Here is a 19,029-nt window from a genome sequence, read left to right on the forward strand (position 1 = left end):
TTCAGACAGTTGCCTACATGACATCACATGCTTTTCCCCGCCGATAACTCGATCTTTGTCAACACAGTGCAACTGACAAAAATTTTATTACGTAATAAACCAGGGCAGATATAATCATCTTATGATATGACTAATATGGTCTGTTGTTCAGGTAATAAAATAATACTTGCAATAGCCTACAATAGTACCATTTATTACGTGGCTTGGTTGTAGAAACCGACATCATATTGACTTCAGAACCTGACATCTTATAGACATCAGAAACCGACGCCATATTGAGCGTTGCCATGGACACACAGGATTCTAGCCTCCAAAGTCTTGATCCAGAAAGTGCACAGTGAGGCTGATGTAGGGCTTTGTTGTTCAACTGGACCAAAGATCTGTGGTACAAGCGTAGTGTTCAACTTGACTCAGTTCCGATTCCACGGTCTCCCTGCATGCGTCATACATTTTTGGAATGGCGACTTGCGAAAAATAAGTCTGTGATGGAATCTGGTATCTCCGGTCCAAATTGGTTATCAGGCTCACAAAACCTTCTTTAGTCACTGTGTTTATAGGTATCATGTCCTTCGCCAAATAACAAGTTATGGCCGCTGTGATTTCTCTGTGGCGTTTGGATGTTGTGTCATAAGGAGTCACACTCGCAAAACTCTGAGCAATTGACTTTTGTTGTAGTGATGGCAAAGTTTTAGATTTGCTACTCTGTTTTTGGTTTTGTTGTTTGGCTAGTTTTGAATTGTTCGTGTAGGTCTTTATGATTGTATTGCAGGTGGTGATGGAGGTTCGTCGTGTTTCCTTTTGAAGTTGCCACCACTGTTCGGCATGTTTTACACAGTACCTGTGTTTGTAACACGTCATCTCTCCTGAATCCAAAATATTTCCATATAGCTGAAGTGCTGTTCTTTTTCACCACAAGGTCTTTGTCAGCCACCACATTTTCCTCACTCCTCTCTCCTCCCTTCGCCATCGTACTTGCTAACGGCACAGTGTCGCAACTAAATTGACACCTCACAAATCAATCCGAGAGACACTTCCTGGGGCTTCACCTGATTGGCCAAATAGCATAAACGCGCCAACCATGTCTTCAGGGCTAAACCTGATAGGTCAAACGTTTATTAAATGCGCTTGGCGAGAAATTATCAGCAAAGGATTAATTGATTTCTAGCCCCTACTACTAGATATATTTATTGAGATGAGAAATTAAATCCCGCCCTGTACGGCTATGAGCAGCTGTTCGGCCGAGCTTTCGGTGTTGTTACGGAAACTCTGATCGGTTGGTTTTTGTCACGTGACCTGCGGTGATATTGCGGCGTTCTGTAAAGTTGAGTGTTCTCATCTCTTCGTTGCATAGGCGGGCCTGGAAAAACGTGCTTCCATTATACCTGTTTATTTCAGTATGATCATTACATATAAATGATAAAAAAGCTTAATAAAAATAGCATTTCTCTAGGGAAATGTTATATCCGGGGCTCCAGACTAACTTTTTTTATTAGGAGCGCTGTAGCCCCTGACTTAAAATTTTAGGAGCGCAAGCAGAAAATTTAGGGGCACACCTTCACATTTTCCCCCTAAATAACTATTACAGACAAATGCTTTGATAATAAATAGATTAAGCGTACAGAAATTATGGTGCAGTTTTATTTTAAGATCACAGGGCTCCAGACTAACATCTGAGGGCCGCGGCTCTAAGTTCTACAGAAAGTATTTGGTAGCACTGTGGGATGACAAAGCACTGAGCTAAATTTGTGGTGTATAGATAAAATTAAATATAATTATTATCCTTCATAATGTCTTAATATTATTTCAAAAGCAAAATGAGTGACAAAATAGATATTAGGGAGTGAAAATAGCCAATAAGCACCCTCAGCAGCTGTTTACAATGGTAATTTAGTCTTCTTTTAAAAAAAAATAAGTGTGAGTTTTCCTACTTCTTGAAACTTTCAGTTTTATAAATAGAGACAATCTTTAAAGGATGAACAAAATGTTTTGGTCGACACATTAAAAACAACAACATTTTAATAGGATATAGTTTTGAAGTGCTGTAAAAAGATGTGTAGGCTACTTTCATAACCACAGTATACCATAGTTATAGTTATGCCTGGTTCAGAATACGCAATTTTTTTGTCTGTTACTATAGTCAATGTATCAGATTACACGATTTCGACTCCTAAAAATCTTGTCATGTCCTGGACAAGAAACATTGTCAGACTACACATTGCTTTACGACCAGTCATCTCGAGCCGTCTCACACACATATTCACTCGCACATGTACACACGCACTCACTCACATACACGCACATACAGGGCCGTTTCTAGCCTTTTTGGCACCCTAGGCAAGATTCCTATTGACCCCCCCCTCCCTCCCTCCCTCCACTATCCTTCTAGGGGGGTTCGGGGGCATGCTCCCCCGCAAGAAAATTTTGTACATTTTAAGGTTAAATTAATGCATCAATCTGGTACTTTGAGAGCTAAAAATTAAGAGCTTCAACCCATGAACTGTGCACATTGAACAAAGAAAAACCATTGACTTGTACCTGGACACTAAAGAGGGCTCAAACATCTCATTAGTTATCATGATATAGAGTCTCAGTCTACATTACATTATCACTGGTGTTTATGATTTATATAAGTATTCCTATGACGTAAAATCCATATAGCCAATCATATGTAGGCTACTTTATAAATTAAAATGAATATTTCAAAAGTATAATTTACATTACACTATAGTATCGGAAAATTACAATACTTTTGTCCTCGTAATTTCTTCACTTGCAAGAAATAAACCCTTGAGCTTTTATTTTGGAGAAAAACACCAGATCACCATGCTGATCGCATGAGCAAAGTGCGCACTTTTCTTTAAATCATGCAGCACAAACAGAATGTCTAGGCTACTTAATTAAAGTCTTGTGCTGTTTTATAAAGGCACAAAGCCTTTTGATTTCGATTTTAATTCATTGACAAAATATAACGCTAGAGACCTTTATGTTAGGCTATAAATTTTACATCTCAAGTGTTGGGAAAAGGGAGAAGAGCGATTTCGGCAAAAGGCGGATTCGAACTCAGGTCGAACGCATCCAAAGCTACTTTCAAGCACCTCACGCCTTACGACCTATGCCACTGTAGATATATAGTAGTGGGCGTATTTTTGCTAAAAAAGACAGGCACTTAGTGCAAATATACGCTCCATTATCGGAAATGTAAAGAAAGAAGGATTTTTCTTCCACTCACTTGGGCAAAAATCTTTTGGTGTGGTGGGGGCTCTCAATGGCGCCCCCCAGCTGTTTGCGCCCTAGGCGACCGCCTAGTTTGCCTATGCCTAGAAACGGCCCTGCGCACATAGACTAACGCACGCACACACTCACTCGCGCACACACTCTCTCACTCTCTCTCGCTCGCTCGCTCGCTCACTCACTCACTCACGGTGCGTGTCCACTACAGCGGCAAAAGTCCGCTCAGTGCCGCTGGTAACGCTGTAACGTCTCCGCTTTGGGGTGTGTCTGTTGCGAGTGTGTTTAATCTATGTTTTTTACAACACACGTACAATATAATCATCAGAGATGCACGCCATTACATTTAGAAATAGGCAAGCTTTGTTTCCAAATGCACCAAGCAAAGATATCCTTTCAATTTTATAAACTTTTATTAACCCAGCCAATATAATCACAATGAACACATCCAAAATAAAATCTTTAACATATATAACAACTGCAAAGCGTCTAATTTGTAAACAAAATGATTTACGCACTAAATCCAGCATTAACTCCGGCACAATTTGCATATTTTTAAACTCTCAGAACAGACGTCACATCCCGAACCTCACAGCAATTGGCTGCCGACCGCGTTTTTCGCTTGATATTTGCATAAAGTCAAAAACTGCCCAACCTTTTTGACGCTCTCGGTCGCTCTCAACGCTTTCTCCGGTCCGCTGGCAATCCCAAAATGCACTGCGCGAGCGTGAAGCTCAACTTCCATAGGAATGAATTGAAAACGCTCGCAACGCGCCAGTGGACACGCACCGTCACTTGCGCGCGGGCGCACACACACACACACACACACACACACACACTCATTCACTCACTCACTCGCGCGCACACACACACTCATTCACTCGGAACCCTTCATGGAGGACCGTTAAAAAATTAAACATGCTAGTCTTCTTGTCGTGATGTCGTAAACAAAGCATCGCAGACGCGACGTCGGTTGTCGCCCACTTTGAACGAGATGAAATTTACTGGTCGCACATGTGCGACTGGATGTAAAATTTAGTCGCACACTCTCAAATTTTGGTCGCAGAATGCGACCATTTGGTCGCAGTCTGGAGCCCTGATATCACAAGAGATATCATTATCACAATACTCAACAACATCGTATATCGCATATTTTCCCAGTATCGTGCAGCCCTAGTCTTTACTAACTTTTCTGGGCCGGCAAGTTTCAATTACAGAGAAGCCTATGGAGGAGTGAGACAGCGCTCAGATTTAATTAAAATGTCTTAATTTGTGTCCCGAAAATGAACAAAAGTCTTACGGGGTTGGAACAACATGAGGGCGAGTAATTACTGACAGAATTTTTAATTACTGACAGAATTGCTTTAACAATGTTAGCACCACTGTACCAGAGAACAAGAACCACTCTATGTCAAATTTCCCATTCTTCCAGCATGCCCAATAACATCTCAGTAATGTGCTCCCCAGTGTGTGATCCAATCATTGCTTTTGTGTTTCGAATGACTTGTCTGCGAATCCACTGATCATCAGTGAAATAGCATGTTAAGCTCATTAGGGGTTCAGTTGTACCGGACCAGCAGTCTGTGGTTAAAGCCAACTTATAACCTGCTTTATCGGGCTTTAGCAGTGCTTTAACCTTCTCAACAAAACTGTTGTGAATACTGGGGAACATCTCTGTGCGGTAGAACTTCTCACTCTTCAGAGTATTTCTTGGTTCTGCAGTTGGCTTGAGTCTCTGGAAGCCTTTATTTTGAACCATGATGAAAGGCTGATTGTCTGTAGCTATCATTTCTGTAATCATCCCGTCCAGTGTTTCTGAGCGGACATCGGACGTCTTCCACTTTGTCTGCTTTTCCAATCATCATAGGAAGAGAAGCTTGAATGTGGCTTGATGTCTTTGCCTCTTCAGCATCTCTTTTTTTCTTCTCCTCTTCAAAGATAGTTGAGTGTATATTGAGTGTCTGTTATGTTAAATAAAAGTTGAATAATTAAAGCAAAGCAAGTAGTAAGCTGCTACATATACTTTACCTGTGGATGCAGTTGGAGTCTCTGGTGCAATGGCGGGATTCTCAAAACACCCACAAGATGGCGCTGTTTATCAATTCCATATTCGGATATATAATTTAAACAAATCTTTAATAAACATTTAATTTCACAAACCTTGCAGATCTAATCAAATTCAGCTGTCAGATATTCTGAAGTGTGCATTTGTAGCCTTCATGACTGTGCCATCCTCAATATGTCTACTTAATATCCTGACAGCCAGCTAAACTTTTTCCCCACACCAAGACTCTGCAGATTAATTCTTAGTTCCACAGGTTTATTGGAGTTACAGAGAAAAGGTGAAACTGCAACACACAAAGAGCAAGGACAAATTACACATGAATAAAGGCTAATTTGCACTATTACTGTTGCATTTTCGTTTGTACTCATTTTAACACTAATATATGAGAAGAAATACATGTGAACAACATTCTGGTCATTATTAGGGCTGGGTATCGTTCCAAAAATTTCGATACCAATACCGATACCGATACCTTGATTTCGATACCGGTTCCTGAACGATACTTTTTTCGATACCCATTTTATGAAATCCATTTTTACAAGATTACATAACACATTACCTCAGAAAAACTTTGGTTTTATTTTTTCAGTTTGACTCATTCTCCTTAGCCAGTGCACAAAGGAAATGTTTTTTTTTATAAAGAGCTCATGCTCACCAAAGCTGAATTTGTTTGATCAAAAATACTGTAAAACTTGTAACATTGTGAAATAGTATTACAATTTAAAATCTTATTTGAATAGATTTCAAAATGTAATTTATTCCTGTGATGTCAAAACTAAATTTTCAAAATCATTACTTCAGTGTCACATGATCCTTCAGAAATATGAAAACAGTTTTTGGAAATTATATGATACATTTTTTCATGATTATTTGATGTATAAATAATTAAAAAGAACAGCATTTATTTGAAACAGAAATCCTTTGTAACATTACACATGTTTTAGGGTCATTTTTGATTACTTTAATGCATCCTTACTGAAAAACAATTCTGACTAACCAATAGGGGTGGGAATCTCTAGGCACCTCACGATTCGATTCGATTACGATTCAGAGGGCAGCGATTCGATGCTAAAGCGATTATCGATTATCGATTATCTGAATCTTTTTTTTTTGTGTGTGACTAAATACTTTGCTTTAAAAGTACCAAATAATGACCCATAAAGAATTAACGTACAATATATTTTATTAACATTGCAAATAACCAACAGGAAAATAAATGTGTGCCTGAAATAGCAGCATACTTGAAGTAAATGAATAATATAACAATAACAAATTATAACACCACAGCCACTCTCACCGCTATCACTATCTCCTACATCCCCATTGATGTGTTTCTCAGAGAAAATGGAAAAACTAGTGTATGCTGGAACCCAATTCGCTGGAAGCCCCCAGATATCAACCAGAAAAACATCACTACCACCAAAGTCTATGGGCGCAGCTCGCCCTCTCCCCCCTCCCCCTCCTCCCCGAGCATTAAGGCCCCTTCCACAACGCCAGGGCCCACAACTTCCACCGTCTGCTCGAGGTGTTACAAAATCAACTGATACCAGCTCCAAGTGATTTGTGCCGGGTCCCCGCTGTGATAACAGTAACTTTCTCAAATGTTTACAGAACAAGCGGGAACCCAGTGTTCCTGTATCATCTGTTCATTCACATGTTAGAAAGTCTAAGGCCTTTAAAAGCCGTACAGCAAACCCATCTAATCTGGTGCCTATCACACGACAAACTAAGATTGTGGACACAAAAAGCAAGACTGTTAAGTTAGCACTTTTAAACATCCGCTCACTTAAAAATAAATCACTTCTAGTCAATGACTTTATAAGCACATACAACCTGGACTTTATATTTCTAAATGAAACTTGGCTAGAAGCCAGCTGCAGTGCAACAATCCTCAATGAAACATCTCCTCCGAACTTTACCTTTATGAGTGTCTCCAGAGCTGGAAGGAGAGGTGGGGGTGTAGCTGCTCTTTTTAAAGATGTCTATCAATGTAAGCAAATATCATTTGGTAATTACCCGTCTTTTGAATATCTGGGTATTGTGTTAAAAGGTGCTCCACGGATTTTACTTATCACTATTTACAGGCCTCCAAAATACTCTTCAGCCTTTGCTGAAGACTTTACAGAACTGTTATCAATAATTTCCTCAGAGTTTGACAGTTTCACTATTGCTGGAGATTTTAACATTCACATAGATAATTCAGAAAATAATATGGCAAAAGAAATCAATACTGTTTTAAAAACTTTTGATCTGATTCAACATGTACATGGGCCCACACACAATCGTGGACACACTCTAGATTTACTTATCAGTAAGGGTCTAAACATTTCATTGAATGATATTAAGGATGTCGCACTCTCTGATCATTACTGTATTTTCTTTGATTTATTGATCTCTCCTGCCATTGAAGTTAGATCTGTGTCTGTCAAGAAGAGATGCCTAAATGAGAACACTAGTGTACTATTTATGAAGGCCATATCCCTAAGACCGAGCATATCTGCTGACTCGGTTGATTCTCTCCTTGTTTCTTTTAACTCGAAGGTTAAAAATGTAATTGATGATATTGCTCCTGTGAAAGTCAGGAAGAATGGTAAACAAAAAGCACCTTGGAGAAACTCAACAGCAGTGCAAATTATGAAAAGACAATGCAGAAAATCAGAGCGCATGTGGCGAAAGACAAAACTTGTAATCCACTATAACATCTATAGAGACACCATTCGTGCTTTCAATATGGAACTAGGCAAAGCTAGACAGACTTTCTTCTCCAATATCATAAACAGAAACCTAAATAATACTCGAAATCTCTTCGCTACTGTCGACAGACTAACAAATCCCCCAAGCCAGATTCCCAGTGAAATGCTCTCCGACAGCAAGTGTAGTGAGTTTGCTACCTTTTTCTCTGAGAAAATCAATAATATTAGAAAGGTGATCAGCACATCCTTGAGTTGCACTGAGGTCAGACAGATCAGACTACAACCTGAGAAAGTAGTTACTATGTCTGATTTTGAAGAAATTGATGGCAAAATTCTGAAAGAAACCGTTCAGCACCTTAAAACATCAACCTGCGCCCTTGACACACTTCCCACATCTTTTTTTAAAAGTGTGTTAGACTGTTTAGAAGCAGATCTCCTAGAAGTGGTAAATGCCTCACTTTTCTATGGAAGTTTTCCAAACTCCCTTAAAACTGCTGTTGTCAAACCCCTCCTGAAAAAGAGCAATCTGGATAAGACTATATTAAGCAACTATAGACCGATCTCAAATCTTCCTTTCACAGGCAAAATCATTGAAAAAGTTGTCTTCAACCAGCTGAACAAATTCTTAAACTCAAATGGATACTTTGATAATTTTCAATCTGGTTTCCGACCGCACCACAGCACAGAGACGGCGCTCATTAAGATAATAAACGATATTCGCTTAAATACGGATTCAGGCAAATTATCAGTGCTGGTTCTACTCGACCTCAGTGCTGCATTTGACACTGTCGATCACAAAATACTTCTGGACAGGCTGGAAAACTGGGTGGGGATTTCTGGGATAGTCCTAAAATGGTTCAGGTCATACTTAGATGGGAGAGGTTATTATGTGAGTATAGGTGACCATAAGTCTGAGTGGACGCCCATGACATGCGGAGTCCCTCAAGGCTCAATTCTTGCGCCACTCCTGTTCAACCTGTATATGCTCCCAATGAGCCAAATAATGAGAAAGAACCAAATCGCTTACCACAGCTATGCAGACGACACACAGATCTACTTAGCCCTATCGCCTAACGATTACAGCCCCATTGACTCCCTGTGCCAATGCATCGATGAAGTCAACAGCTGGATGTGCCAAAACTTTCTACAGTTAAACAAAGACAAAACTGAAATCATTGTGTTTGGAAACAAAGATGAAGTTCTCAAGGTGAACGCATACCTTCACTCTAAAGGTCAAACAACTAAAAATCAAGTCAGGAATCTTGGTGTGTCTTTAGAGTCAGACCTTAGTTTCAATAGTCATGTCAAAGCAATAACTAAATCAGCATACTATCATCTGAAAAATATTGCAAGAATTAGATGCTTTGTTTCCAGTCAAGACTTAGAGAAACTTGTTCATGCTTTCATCACCAGCAGGGTGGATTATTGTAATGGACTCCTCACTGGCCTTCCCAAAAAGACCATAAGACATTTGCAGCTCATACAGAACGCTGCTGCCAGGATTCTTAGCAGAACCAGAAAATATGAACATATCACACCAGTACTCAGGTCATTACACTGGCTGCCAGTTACTTATAGGATTGATTTTAAAGTATTATTACTAGTATATAAATCATTTAATGGCCTAGGACCTCAATACATTGCAGATATGCTCACGGAATACAAACCCAACAGATTACTCAGATCATTAGGATCACATCAGCTAGAAGTTCCAAGAGTTCACTCTAAGCATGGAGAGTCTGCTTTTAGCTATTATGCCAGCCGCAGCTGGAACCAGCTTCCAGAGGAGACCAGATGTGCTCCTACAGTAGTCACATTCAAATCCAGACTCAAAACACATCTGTTTAACTTTGCATTTAATGAATGAGCACTGTGTCACTGTCTGTCCGACTGTTTATACTGTGTCTTATTTTAGTCTTTATTCTAAACTGTTTTAATTATTTTTAGTTCTTTCTCGTTTCTTTATTTTAAACTGTTCTTTATTCTAAACTGTTTTAATTATTTTTAGTTCTTTCTTGTTTCTTTATTCTAAACTGTTTTGTATATTCTTATTTCTTCTGTTTATTTTTAATAGTATGTAAAGCACTTTGAATTACCATTGTGTATGAAATGTGCTATATAAATAAACTTGCCTTGCCTTGCCTTGCCTTGCCTAACAAACTTCAGCATATTCTGAATCTGTAACATAAAATGGACTTCAAACAAACATCCTCCTGTTATGTGCAATATAATCTTTCAAAAATAAACATTTTGCAGTAGCAAAATAGGCCACAATGAACTTGTGCAAATGTGTGGCAGTGCAAATGTGCTTAGCTAGATTAAATGTGTAAGTTCTTGTGTAAGAACAAGAGCTGGTCTACATGTTCAGATGCAAGTGTGCTCCGCTGTGCTGTTACTATATCTCCTGCCGTAGAAAAGACTCTCTCTGCAGAGACACTGGTGCCAGGAATACACAAGTATCTTTTGGCCAACTTGGAAATCAGAGGAAACATCATCTGATTCTTACTCCACCAGCTAAGAGGGTCCTCAGAGAGAGGGAGTGATGGAGCACTACGGTACTTGGTAACTTCTTCATCAGCTCTGGCATAAGCAGACATGGGCTGCTGCTGGACTCTAGCATCAGTAAAGGTCTGCCCCAGCAGATTCTCTAGCAGAGAAGATGATGACTTTCTTTTTTTAGAAAGGCTTTGGTATTGCTCCTCCTCAGTGCTCAGGGTGTCTTCTTCCCTCAATGTGTTGTGCTCTGGGGTTTCCTCCTCTTCAACTCTCACCTCTTGCTGTTAAACACAATGAGAAGAAAAGGTAAACACAAAAGCCTTACATTTTTAAATCATTATCTTCAATCTGAACAACATTTTGAACAAAATTGTCAAAACACAAATGTTCTATACAATATATTGACCTTGTATTATTATAGAAGTTGTTGTTATTATTATTATTATAATTAAATCATAAGTCATAAGCCCAGAGTGACATTTTACATGAAGTAAAATAGCAAAATTACCTCTAGTGATGCAGCCTCAGCAATCACTCTTCCATACATCTCCCCTCTCTCCTCCTCAGAAAGAAAAGGCAGGCCCTTGAATCGCGGGTCCAGAGCAGAAGCTGTGAAAAGAGTGTTTCTCTCTTGCTCGCTTTTGTATCTCTTGCTGAGGTCCCCACTAATGGCTTGCTTTATCTCCCGGACCATTGATGACTCTCCAATACTGTCCTTCGTGTCCTGGATGAGTTGAGCTTGCAAAGGAGCAATCAAACAGATGGTGGGGCTGCTCTCCTCTGACATGAGAATAGTTGCATCGTTCATTGGCTTTAGGGCCTTGATAATATCCTCAGCATTTGAGATGTCTGCTTCAGTGAGAGTGCAGATGTCAGACTCTCCTCTCCTTACCTGAGGAGACAGTAAGGCAGCAGAGACTGCAGGCTGTTGCTCCAGAAACCTGTCAACCATCTCATACGCACTATTCCACCTGGTACTCACATCTGTTTTCAGCTTGTGTTTCGGCAGACCAAGAAGAATCTGCTTCTCTTCAAGCTGGTGTTTTGCAGTGGTACTGCGGTGAAAATACGTAGAAATGCGTCTCACCCTTCCTAGTAGCCTTGACACAGTGGGCAACTTGAGCGCACGCTGAGAGGCCAGGTTTAGCGTGTGGGCATAGCACTTCACGTGCAGGAAATTACACAATTCAGCAGCAACAGCCATATTGGATGCGTTATCAGTAACTAAAACTAAATCTTTTTTAGTGATCTTCCATTCCTCTGCTACATTCTTTAACAGCTCAGCCATATTTGCACCCGTGTGGCTCTCATTTACTGCTCTTGTCTGGAGTACATGAGACGCTAGCTGCCACTCATCTGTAATAAAATGCGCAGTTACGGTGACATAAGATTCTGTGGCAATGGATGTCCACGCATCACATGTTACAGCTATCCTACCCGCTTTCTTCAGTGATTCCATGACTTCAGTTTTGGTCTTGTTGTAGAGTGTGGGGATCGCTGTGTCTGTAAAATATCTCCGAGATGGGACGTTGTATCTCGGCTCCAAAGTGTGCAACATAGCGCGAAAGCCCTGGTTTTCAACGACTGAATATGGACGCAAATCCTTGGCAATAAAAGTTGCGATTGATTGTGTAATGCGCTTTGCCCTTTCCGAGCCGGGTGGAAGCTTCAACAATATTGTTTGCTCGATAGTCCTCTGTTTGGCAGAAACGAACGGTACAGCCGGGGGTTTTTCCTCCTCTGGGTGGAAACGTGTCATATGGTTTCTCATATTTGTCGTGTTTCCAAAATATTTTAGTTTTATTCTACAAAGCTTACAAATAGTGTGGCTCTTGTCCAGCTCCTTTCCCCCTTCAACTTCATAGAAGCCAAAATATTTCCACACATCAGCTTTTAACGAGGAGGGTGTTTGGATTTCGCGCTCAGCCATCATTGCGTTTCTGTTATGAGCATGCCACAGACGGTCCGGCCACTGCACTTCCGCCCTTCAGAGTTCCATCTTTTGCGTTCCGTCAATATTACGTTATTTTAAATGTATGTGTGTATATATATATATATATATATATATATATATATATATATATATATATATACATACATACATATATATATATATATATATATATATATATATATATATATATATATATATATATATATATATATATATATACAGTATATATATATATTTTTTTTTTTGAAAATCGATTTTTGGACATATGTGAATCGATTCAGAATCGTCCGCATCGCGATGCATCTAAGAATCGATTTTTTCCCCCACCCCTACTAACCAACAATTTTTTGAACGGCAGTGTAGCCTACATTCAGTAGTTCATTATTGCAATATAAACACTGTCAGAGTGATCAACAAGGTATCTCTTCATTTACCAGTCAAAGACGAAGCAACTTTCTGCTCTTGTTTACTCTGTGCACTGTCAAGGTCTTCATCATATCTGTCGCGGTACCGGTCTTTGCAGCAATTATTTTCAAATACTGCATCGCGCGCTGTTGGCATCGAGCCTGGAGAAATGTAGCCACACTTTTGATCGACTTATCCACATCTTTAGGGTTTTGTGTGTGCGCGCGCGCTCGCGTCTCATAGGACTATGTGCGTGGAGAGTTTGTGTGTGTGTGCTCGCGTGAGTCGCGTCTCATTAAGTATGTGCGCGAGTTTGTGTGAGCGCGCGCCTCTCATATGAATATGTGCGCGGAGATTTCCGCGCGTCTCGTGTGTGTAGAGTTTGCGTGTATGTGCGTGAGCGACTTTAGGTGTGTCGTTGTGCATTTCATGTATTTGTTTGAGCACTGACGTTGACGAGTTAACCCCTTAGGTATCGAAATCTGGTACCGAAAAACAAGTCATTTTTCGATACTCGATAGTATCGAGGCAATTCGGTTGGTACCTAAAAAGTATCGAATCGGTACCCAGCCCTAGTCATTATAGCACCTTTACCGTAGCCTGGCAGACCTCTTTCTCATTGAGACGTGGTCTGGGAACCATATGTTAATTTTCTCGTATTTGAGGAGTGGTTTACGAATGCCCAGAGACGTTTATTGGGCTCTACGAATGTCTATCAAATGAGCCTGTACTTAGCTCATAGCCAATCGTTTCAATTATACCAGATGACCTATGTAGAGCGACAGAACTGCGGATCGCATAATAGGACATTTAGAACCATGCGATCTTAAAGTGAACATGACCTAAATAGAAACACATAAGAAATGCATAATCCTGGAACACATTAGAATTCTGAAATGCTGACTAAAAGTAAAGCAGGTTTATCTACTGTAACTTTAAACTTAATGTTTATTTACATTTTCTTGCTTATAACAAAACAATGACAGTGTTATTACGCGTGACGGACAGTCCGTGTTAGAGGTCGACCGATATGTGTTTTTTTCAGGCCGATGCTGATCTTTTGCAATCTGTGTTGGCCGATGGCTGATAAATGCTGCGAATTTATTTTGGCCAATATTTGGCTGATATGTGCTTGTTTTTAACCTCTATTTGAAAGAATGTAACACAAATAATTACTTAAGATAGACAAAATTTCACACTTGACCAATCTGCACTTGTACAGTTAAAGGGATACTTCAGGATTTAGCATTAAGCTTTGTATTAGTAGAAAAACTGTAGTATTTTCGAATTACCATGCTTTCCACCCTCACATCCCCCTGAGAGGAGAGATTTATGTATTTTTTGTCTGGAAAAAATCCTCCGATGACGCAAAAATCGTCATTAGAAATCGCCAGTAGAAGGCTTTGTTCCGCATGTTTTCAGCCCGCCCATAGAGGGTGGGATCTCACGCACAGAATGCACACACAGTCAGCCGTCTTTCTTTGGAAGCTAAGCTAGCAGGCTCTTGTTCTGTGGAGAAAGCTGAGTAGTAGGAGAAAGCTGAGTAAGTAGGAGAAAGCTGAGTAAGTAGGGGTTACCATCCTCCTTTTCCCTGACTTGTCCGGCGGGCGAGATAGTTCAAAATGTCTGGGATTCGGCTTTTGCTTTCTGCGGTCGCCGCAGTTTACATGCACACCTCTTGTTTCAATCTAACTGAATTCATTCCGATCGGTGAATCTGAATGTAGTGTTTACATGAACGCTAAACAAGTGATCGGTTGAAGTGCGTTTTAACATTGCTAAGAAAATTCCCGCACCTCCGTTGCGAGACCGGCGCCACCAGCCTCGTTCTCCCGCGGCCGTCAGCCTCGTCCTGCTCGCCACAGTAAACATGATGAATGGCGACTGTAGAACGCAAAAGCCGAATCCCGGACATTTTGGGCGATCCCGAAATCCCAGGCAGACTCTTCACGGAGACTCACTTGTAGCCTAACCTTGTTTTAAACTGCGCTCTCTTACCAGTAGGCGTGGCCTCCTAGGGCAGCGAAGCAAGTGCATTCTGGGAGTTGGTGTCTTTCATCCACATGAGCCAAAAATACATTTTCTGGCTTTTCTCAGTCTAGAAAGCTCCAAATTAAAACAATTCTTCACATTCCTTCTACATAAATGACCTATTTTAAATACACATTCATCTTTCCAGAGGTGAAGTATCCCTTTAAATTAAAAGTCTACAGTAGGGGTGGAACGGTACACAGAAGTCACGGTTCAGTTCATACCTCGGTTCAGACATCACGGTTTCGGTATGAGTTTGGTACAATGGAGGGAAAAGCAAAACAAAAATGCAGAAGGCTTGTGCATGTCTCAGGCTGTACCACCAAAGGAAAATAAATTACTTAAGCCTTGTATTTTTAAATAAGTTTTATTAATAAAGTAAAGGCATATGACCCGTTTATTTGTAGTGCACTGACAATAGTTTATATAGTTAATTTATTAATTAAATTAATAAAAAGACAAAAAGACCTTGAGATATGTTTGGTAATTGTACCTGAATGAATTGAAAATTAATTTCTTACATTTCAGATTAATATATTTGTTTTCCTTAATTTTAATTAACAGTAACTTAAACACTTTGCCGTTTGAATGATGTCCTGTAAACAAAATGACGGAGTATGTTTTTATGTTTCCACTTTTTGATCGTAAAGCTGGAAATCTAGGGGCAGCGTGCGTCGAACACGTGTTCCACAACAACAACAACACTAGGCTGCACAGGCTGCAACGGTACTAAAAACATCTTCATATTATTCTTATTATTATTATTATTATTAGTAGTAGTAGAAGTAGTAGTATTAATAATAATATCAGATTTAAAGATATGTTTAAAAGCATTTAAAGAAAGTATGTCAAAACCCTTGGTTATTCTTAATTTTGACATTAATTTACATTTTTACACAAGACATAGGCCTATTTATCGGTTCAAAATCTACTTGATCTGTAATAATCAGTATTGGCATCGGCCCTGAAAAATTTCTAAAAATGTTCCCCTATTTCATAGTATGCACACTGTTGAGTGTCTCACACGATCAGAAATTGTAAAACACAACTATTCTAAACACACATAGACACAATCACACATACATGGGTAAAATGGGTAAAAAATGACAGAATGAAACCAGAAGCAGGAAATTAAACTATGGAAAAGTTAATTAACTATGAAAAGAACCATCAGCTTTCACCTTTCAAAGCACCTCATAAGAGACATCCACCGCTTATTATTAAACCTCTCTTTAAAATGCGAGTTACTTGCAACTTCTCGTTTGCAGTGGACATCTTTGAAGATGTTCTCCATGGTTCTGTGAATCGATAGTTGAAGTTTTGATTGGCTTCTGCATTGAGTGAAGAAATTGTGACAATCTCTCGATGTTGTCCTTGACTCTGGTTGAGAGAGTCCTCTCGTGTAGATGCTCTATAAAGCCTGAGAAAAGTCCCACCTCTCAGGTTGGCTTGACCAATACTTCTAGAATCGCGATTCTTAAAAATCACAATACATATTTTATCAACACCCAAGTATCGTGATAGTATTGAATTGGTAGATAGATGTATCGTCCCAGCCCTAATGAATGTAAGTCAATGCAACGAAAAGTCCAGCCCTTAAAAATGTAAAAAGTTTTTAGAAAAATGCATTTTTTATCAATCTAAATGTTGGTATAAAAATTATGGAACTATTGTATATTTTTAATGCCAGTTAGCCTCATAGCATAATTGCCTATAAGTCATTTTAAATAGGACGTAGGCAATTATGCATATTTGTGCCTATGATAGGGCTGCTTAATTATGGAATTATGGAATAATCACAATTATTTTGGTCAGTATTGAAATCACGATTATGTAACACGATTATTTCACATGACTTTGGGAATGTGTTGCATTTATTAAAAGGACACCTTTCAACAATTCTTAAAAAATGTGAAATTTGAACATTTTTTGTACTTTTTGAACTATTGAAATAAATAATATAACAGATAATACTTCAAGTATTTTAATTTTCCTGCAGGTCTACCACTTATAATGCAGGAAATTCCCCCACAAACATTGATTCACTTTAGCAAGTAGATTGTATGAGTAGCCTAAATTAATCCACACAGATTATAAAAACAAATCTATCATTTTAAAACTTTTGCAAAGACGCAATTTCACAAACCGCGTGAGTGTTCAGTGGTGCTGCGTCTTTTCTCTCTCTGTCTCGTCAAAAGCGTCAAAACTACACTCTCGCGTTTAGGAGTCGGGACATGACAGAATTGTCACTTGCACAATCGGCCAGTATTGCATCGCAACTAAAGTTGATCATTTTCACTTCTTTAAGTCTTATCAGTTTAAACATTCAAGCTGAGAGAGTTTATGGCTTCGGGAGGGGCGGAAGTGCGCGTGTCGTTCAGAAAACAAGACAAAATAAGAGTGTTCTTGCAAAACAGAACATGGCAAAATAATTGTTTTTACTCGATTGTACTATTTTGGTGATCGTTGGGAACCAAAATCAAAATTCAATTAATTGCACAGCCCTAGCCTATGATATAAAAAAAAAAAAAAAATTGTAAGATCAATGCATCTCATTCATGGAAAGTTTCAGGGATGTATTAATTTATGAAAATAGGTCAAAAAGTTAATAATATTTTACATAATTTTTACATCAGTGCTGTCTCATGTCATTTCACTTCATATTTCTCTTCATAATTATTTTGATGTACTGAAATTCAATTTTTTAAAAATATATTTTTTTCTTTCATTTCAGACCTGATGGAAGTGAACAAGGAGAGTGAAGAACTGAGTGAAGTGGAGGAGGAACATCATGTCAAACCTGGAGAAAAACCTTTGAGTCGCTCAAAGACTAAAAAGACATTTTTAAAGAAAAGAAGAGCCAAGAAATCTTTCACCTGCACTCAGTGTGGAAAGAGTTTATCAAGCAAACCAAACCTTAAGAGGCACATGAGAATCCACACTGGAGAGAAGCCTTTTACATGTGATCAGTGTGGGGAGAGATTCAGTCATTCAGCATCCCTTAAAGGGCACACGAGGATCCACACTGGAGAGAAGCCGTACACATGTGATCAGTGTGAAAAGAGTTTCTCAAGTGAACCAAACCTTAAGACACACATGAGAATCCACACTGGAGAGAAGCCTTTCACATGTGATCAGTGCAGGAAAAGCTTCACACAAAAAAATAATCTTATGGGGCACATGAGAATCCACACTGGAGAGAAGCCTTTCACATGTGATCAGTGCGGGAAAAGCTTCAGACAAAAAAATAGTCTTATGGGGCACATGAAGATCCACACTGGAGAGAAGCCGTTCAAGTGTGATCAGTGTGGAAAGAGTTTCACACACAAACATAGTCTTGGAATTCACAATAGAGTTCATACCGGAGAAAAGCCGTTCACATGTGATCAATGCGGCAAATCTTTTTTTGGTGCATCAAACCTGAAGGAACACCTGACAGTTCATACAAAGGAGAAGCCGCATTCATGTTCTGAATGTGGAAAGAGTTTTTCACTGCGCTGTAATTTACATAAACATGAGAAAGTTCACACTGGTGTGAGAGAGTACATGTGCTTTGAGTGTGAGAAAACTTTTACTACAGCGTACAGTTTAAAACAGCACCAGAGAATTCACACTGGAGAAAAACCTTACAAGTGTTCACACTGTGACAAGAGATTCAGTCAGTCTGCAAATCTGAAAACACATGAGATGATCCACAGTAGAGGGAAGCCACATACGTGTGATCAGTACAAGAAGAGTTTCGCTTTTAAAAGTCACCTGGAGCTACACATGAACATCCATACAGTGGAGAAACCACAGAAATCACGGTAAGTAGTTCATCTTTATATGCTGATCAACCAAGTCTCTTCTAAGTTAGTTTCCTAAAAGCCACCAGGAGCGACAGGACATTTTCACATTAACACGAATGTTCGGCACAAAATTCACATGAGATTTGTCTGTTCAGACCAATGCAAAATAATGGCAGTAAATGCACATTCAATCTCTGACAGTAGGTGGCGCTCTTTAAAGCCCTGCATTTCAGCCCGAGCCCGACGGGCCCCGACTTTTTTACGCCCCTAGGGCCGGGCTTCGGGCCAATTTTCACGTCATAGTTCACATGCGGGCCGGGCCTCGGGCCTTTTTTGAGTTATCCTTCTTTTTATATTTTTAGACATTAAT

General features: G+C 39.5%; 2 protein-coding genes across 3 annotated transcripts in view; one reads left to right on the forward strand and one right to left on the reverse strand.

The window, feature by feature from the left end:
• LOC308687684 (uncharacterized protein) overlaps positions 1 to 19,029 on the forward strand; it is a 39,882-nt gene that overhangs the window by 13,270 nt on the left and 7,583 nt on the right. For both annotated transcript variants that reach the window (XM_081360394.1, XM_081360393.1), the window contains exon 2: positions 17,606 to 18,677. In XM_081360394.1, coding sequence (XP_081216520.1) covers positions 17,611 to 18,677 — 1,067 coding nt within the window. In that variant the 5' untranslated portion in view covers positions 17,606 to 17,610. The remainder of the gene's footprint in view (positions 1 to 17,605; positions 18,678 to 19,029) is intronic.
• LOC308695121 (E3 SUMO-protein ligase ZBED1-like) lies at positions 10,305 to 12,412 on the reverse strand (the record flags this gene model as incomplete). Its single annotated transcript, XM_081373106.1, has 2 exons — positions 10,305 to 10,763; positions 10,991 to 12,412. The coding sequence occupies 2 exons, from the start codon at positions 12,410 to 12,412 to the stop codon at positions 10,305 to 10,307; spliced, it is 1,881 nt and encodes a 626-aa protein (XP_081229232.1).

The sequence above is a fragment of the Scardinius erythrophthalmus genome (assembly GCF_964197995.2).
Source record: "Scardinius erythrophthalmus genome assembly, chromosome: 1".
In the NCBI taxonomy this organism is placed as follows: Eukaryota; Metazoa; Chordata; class Actinopteri; order Cypriniformes; family Leuciscidae; genus Scardinius; species Scardinius erythrophthalmus.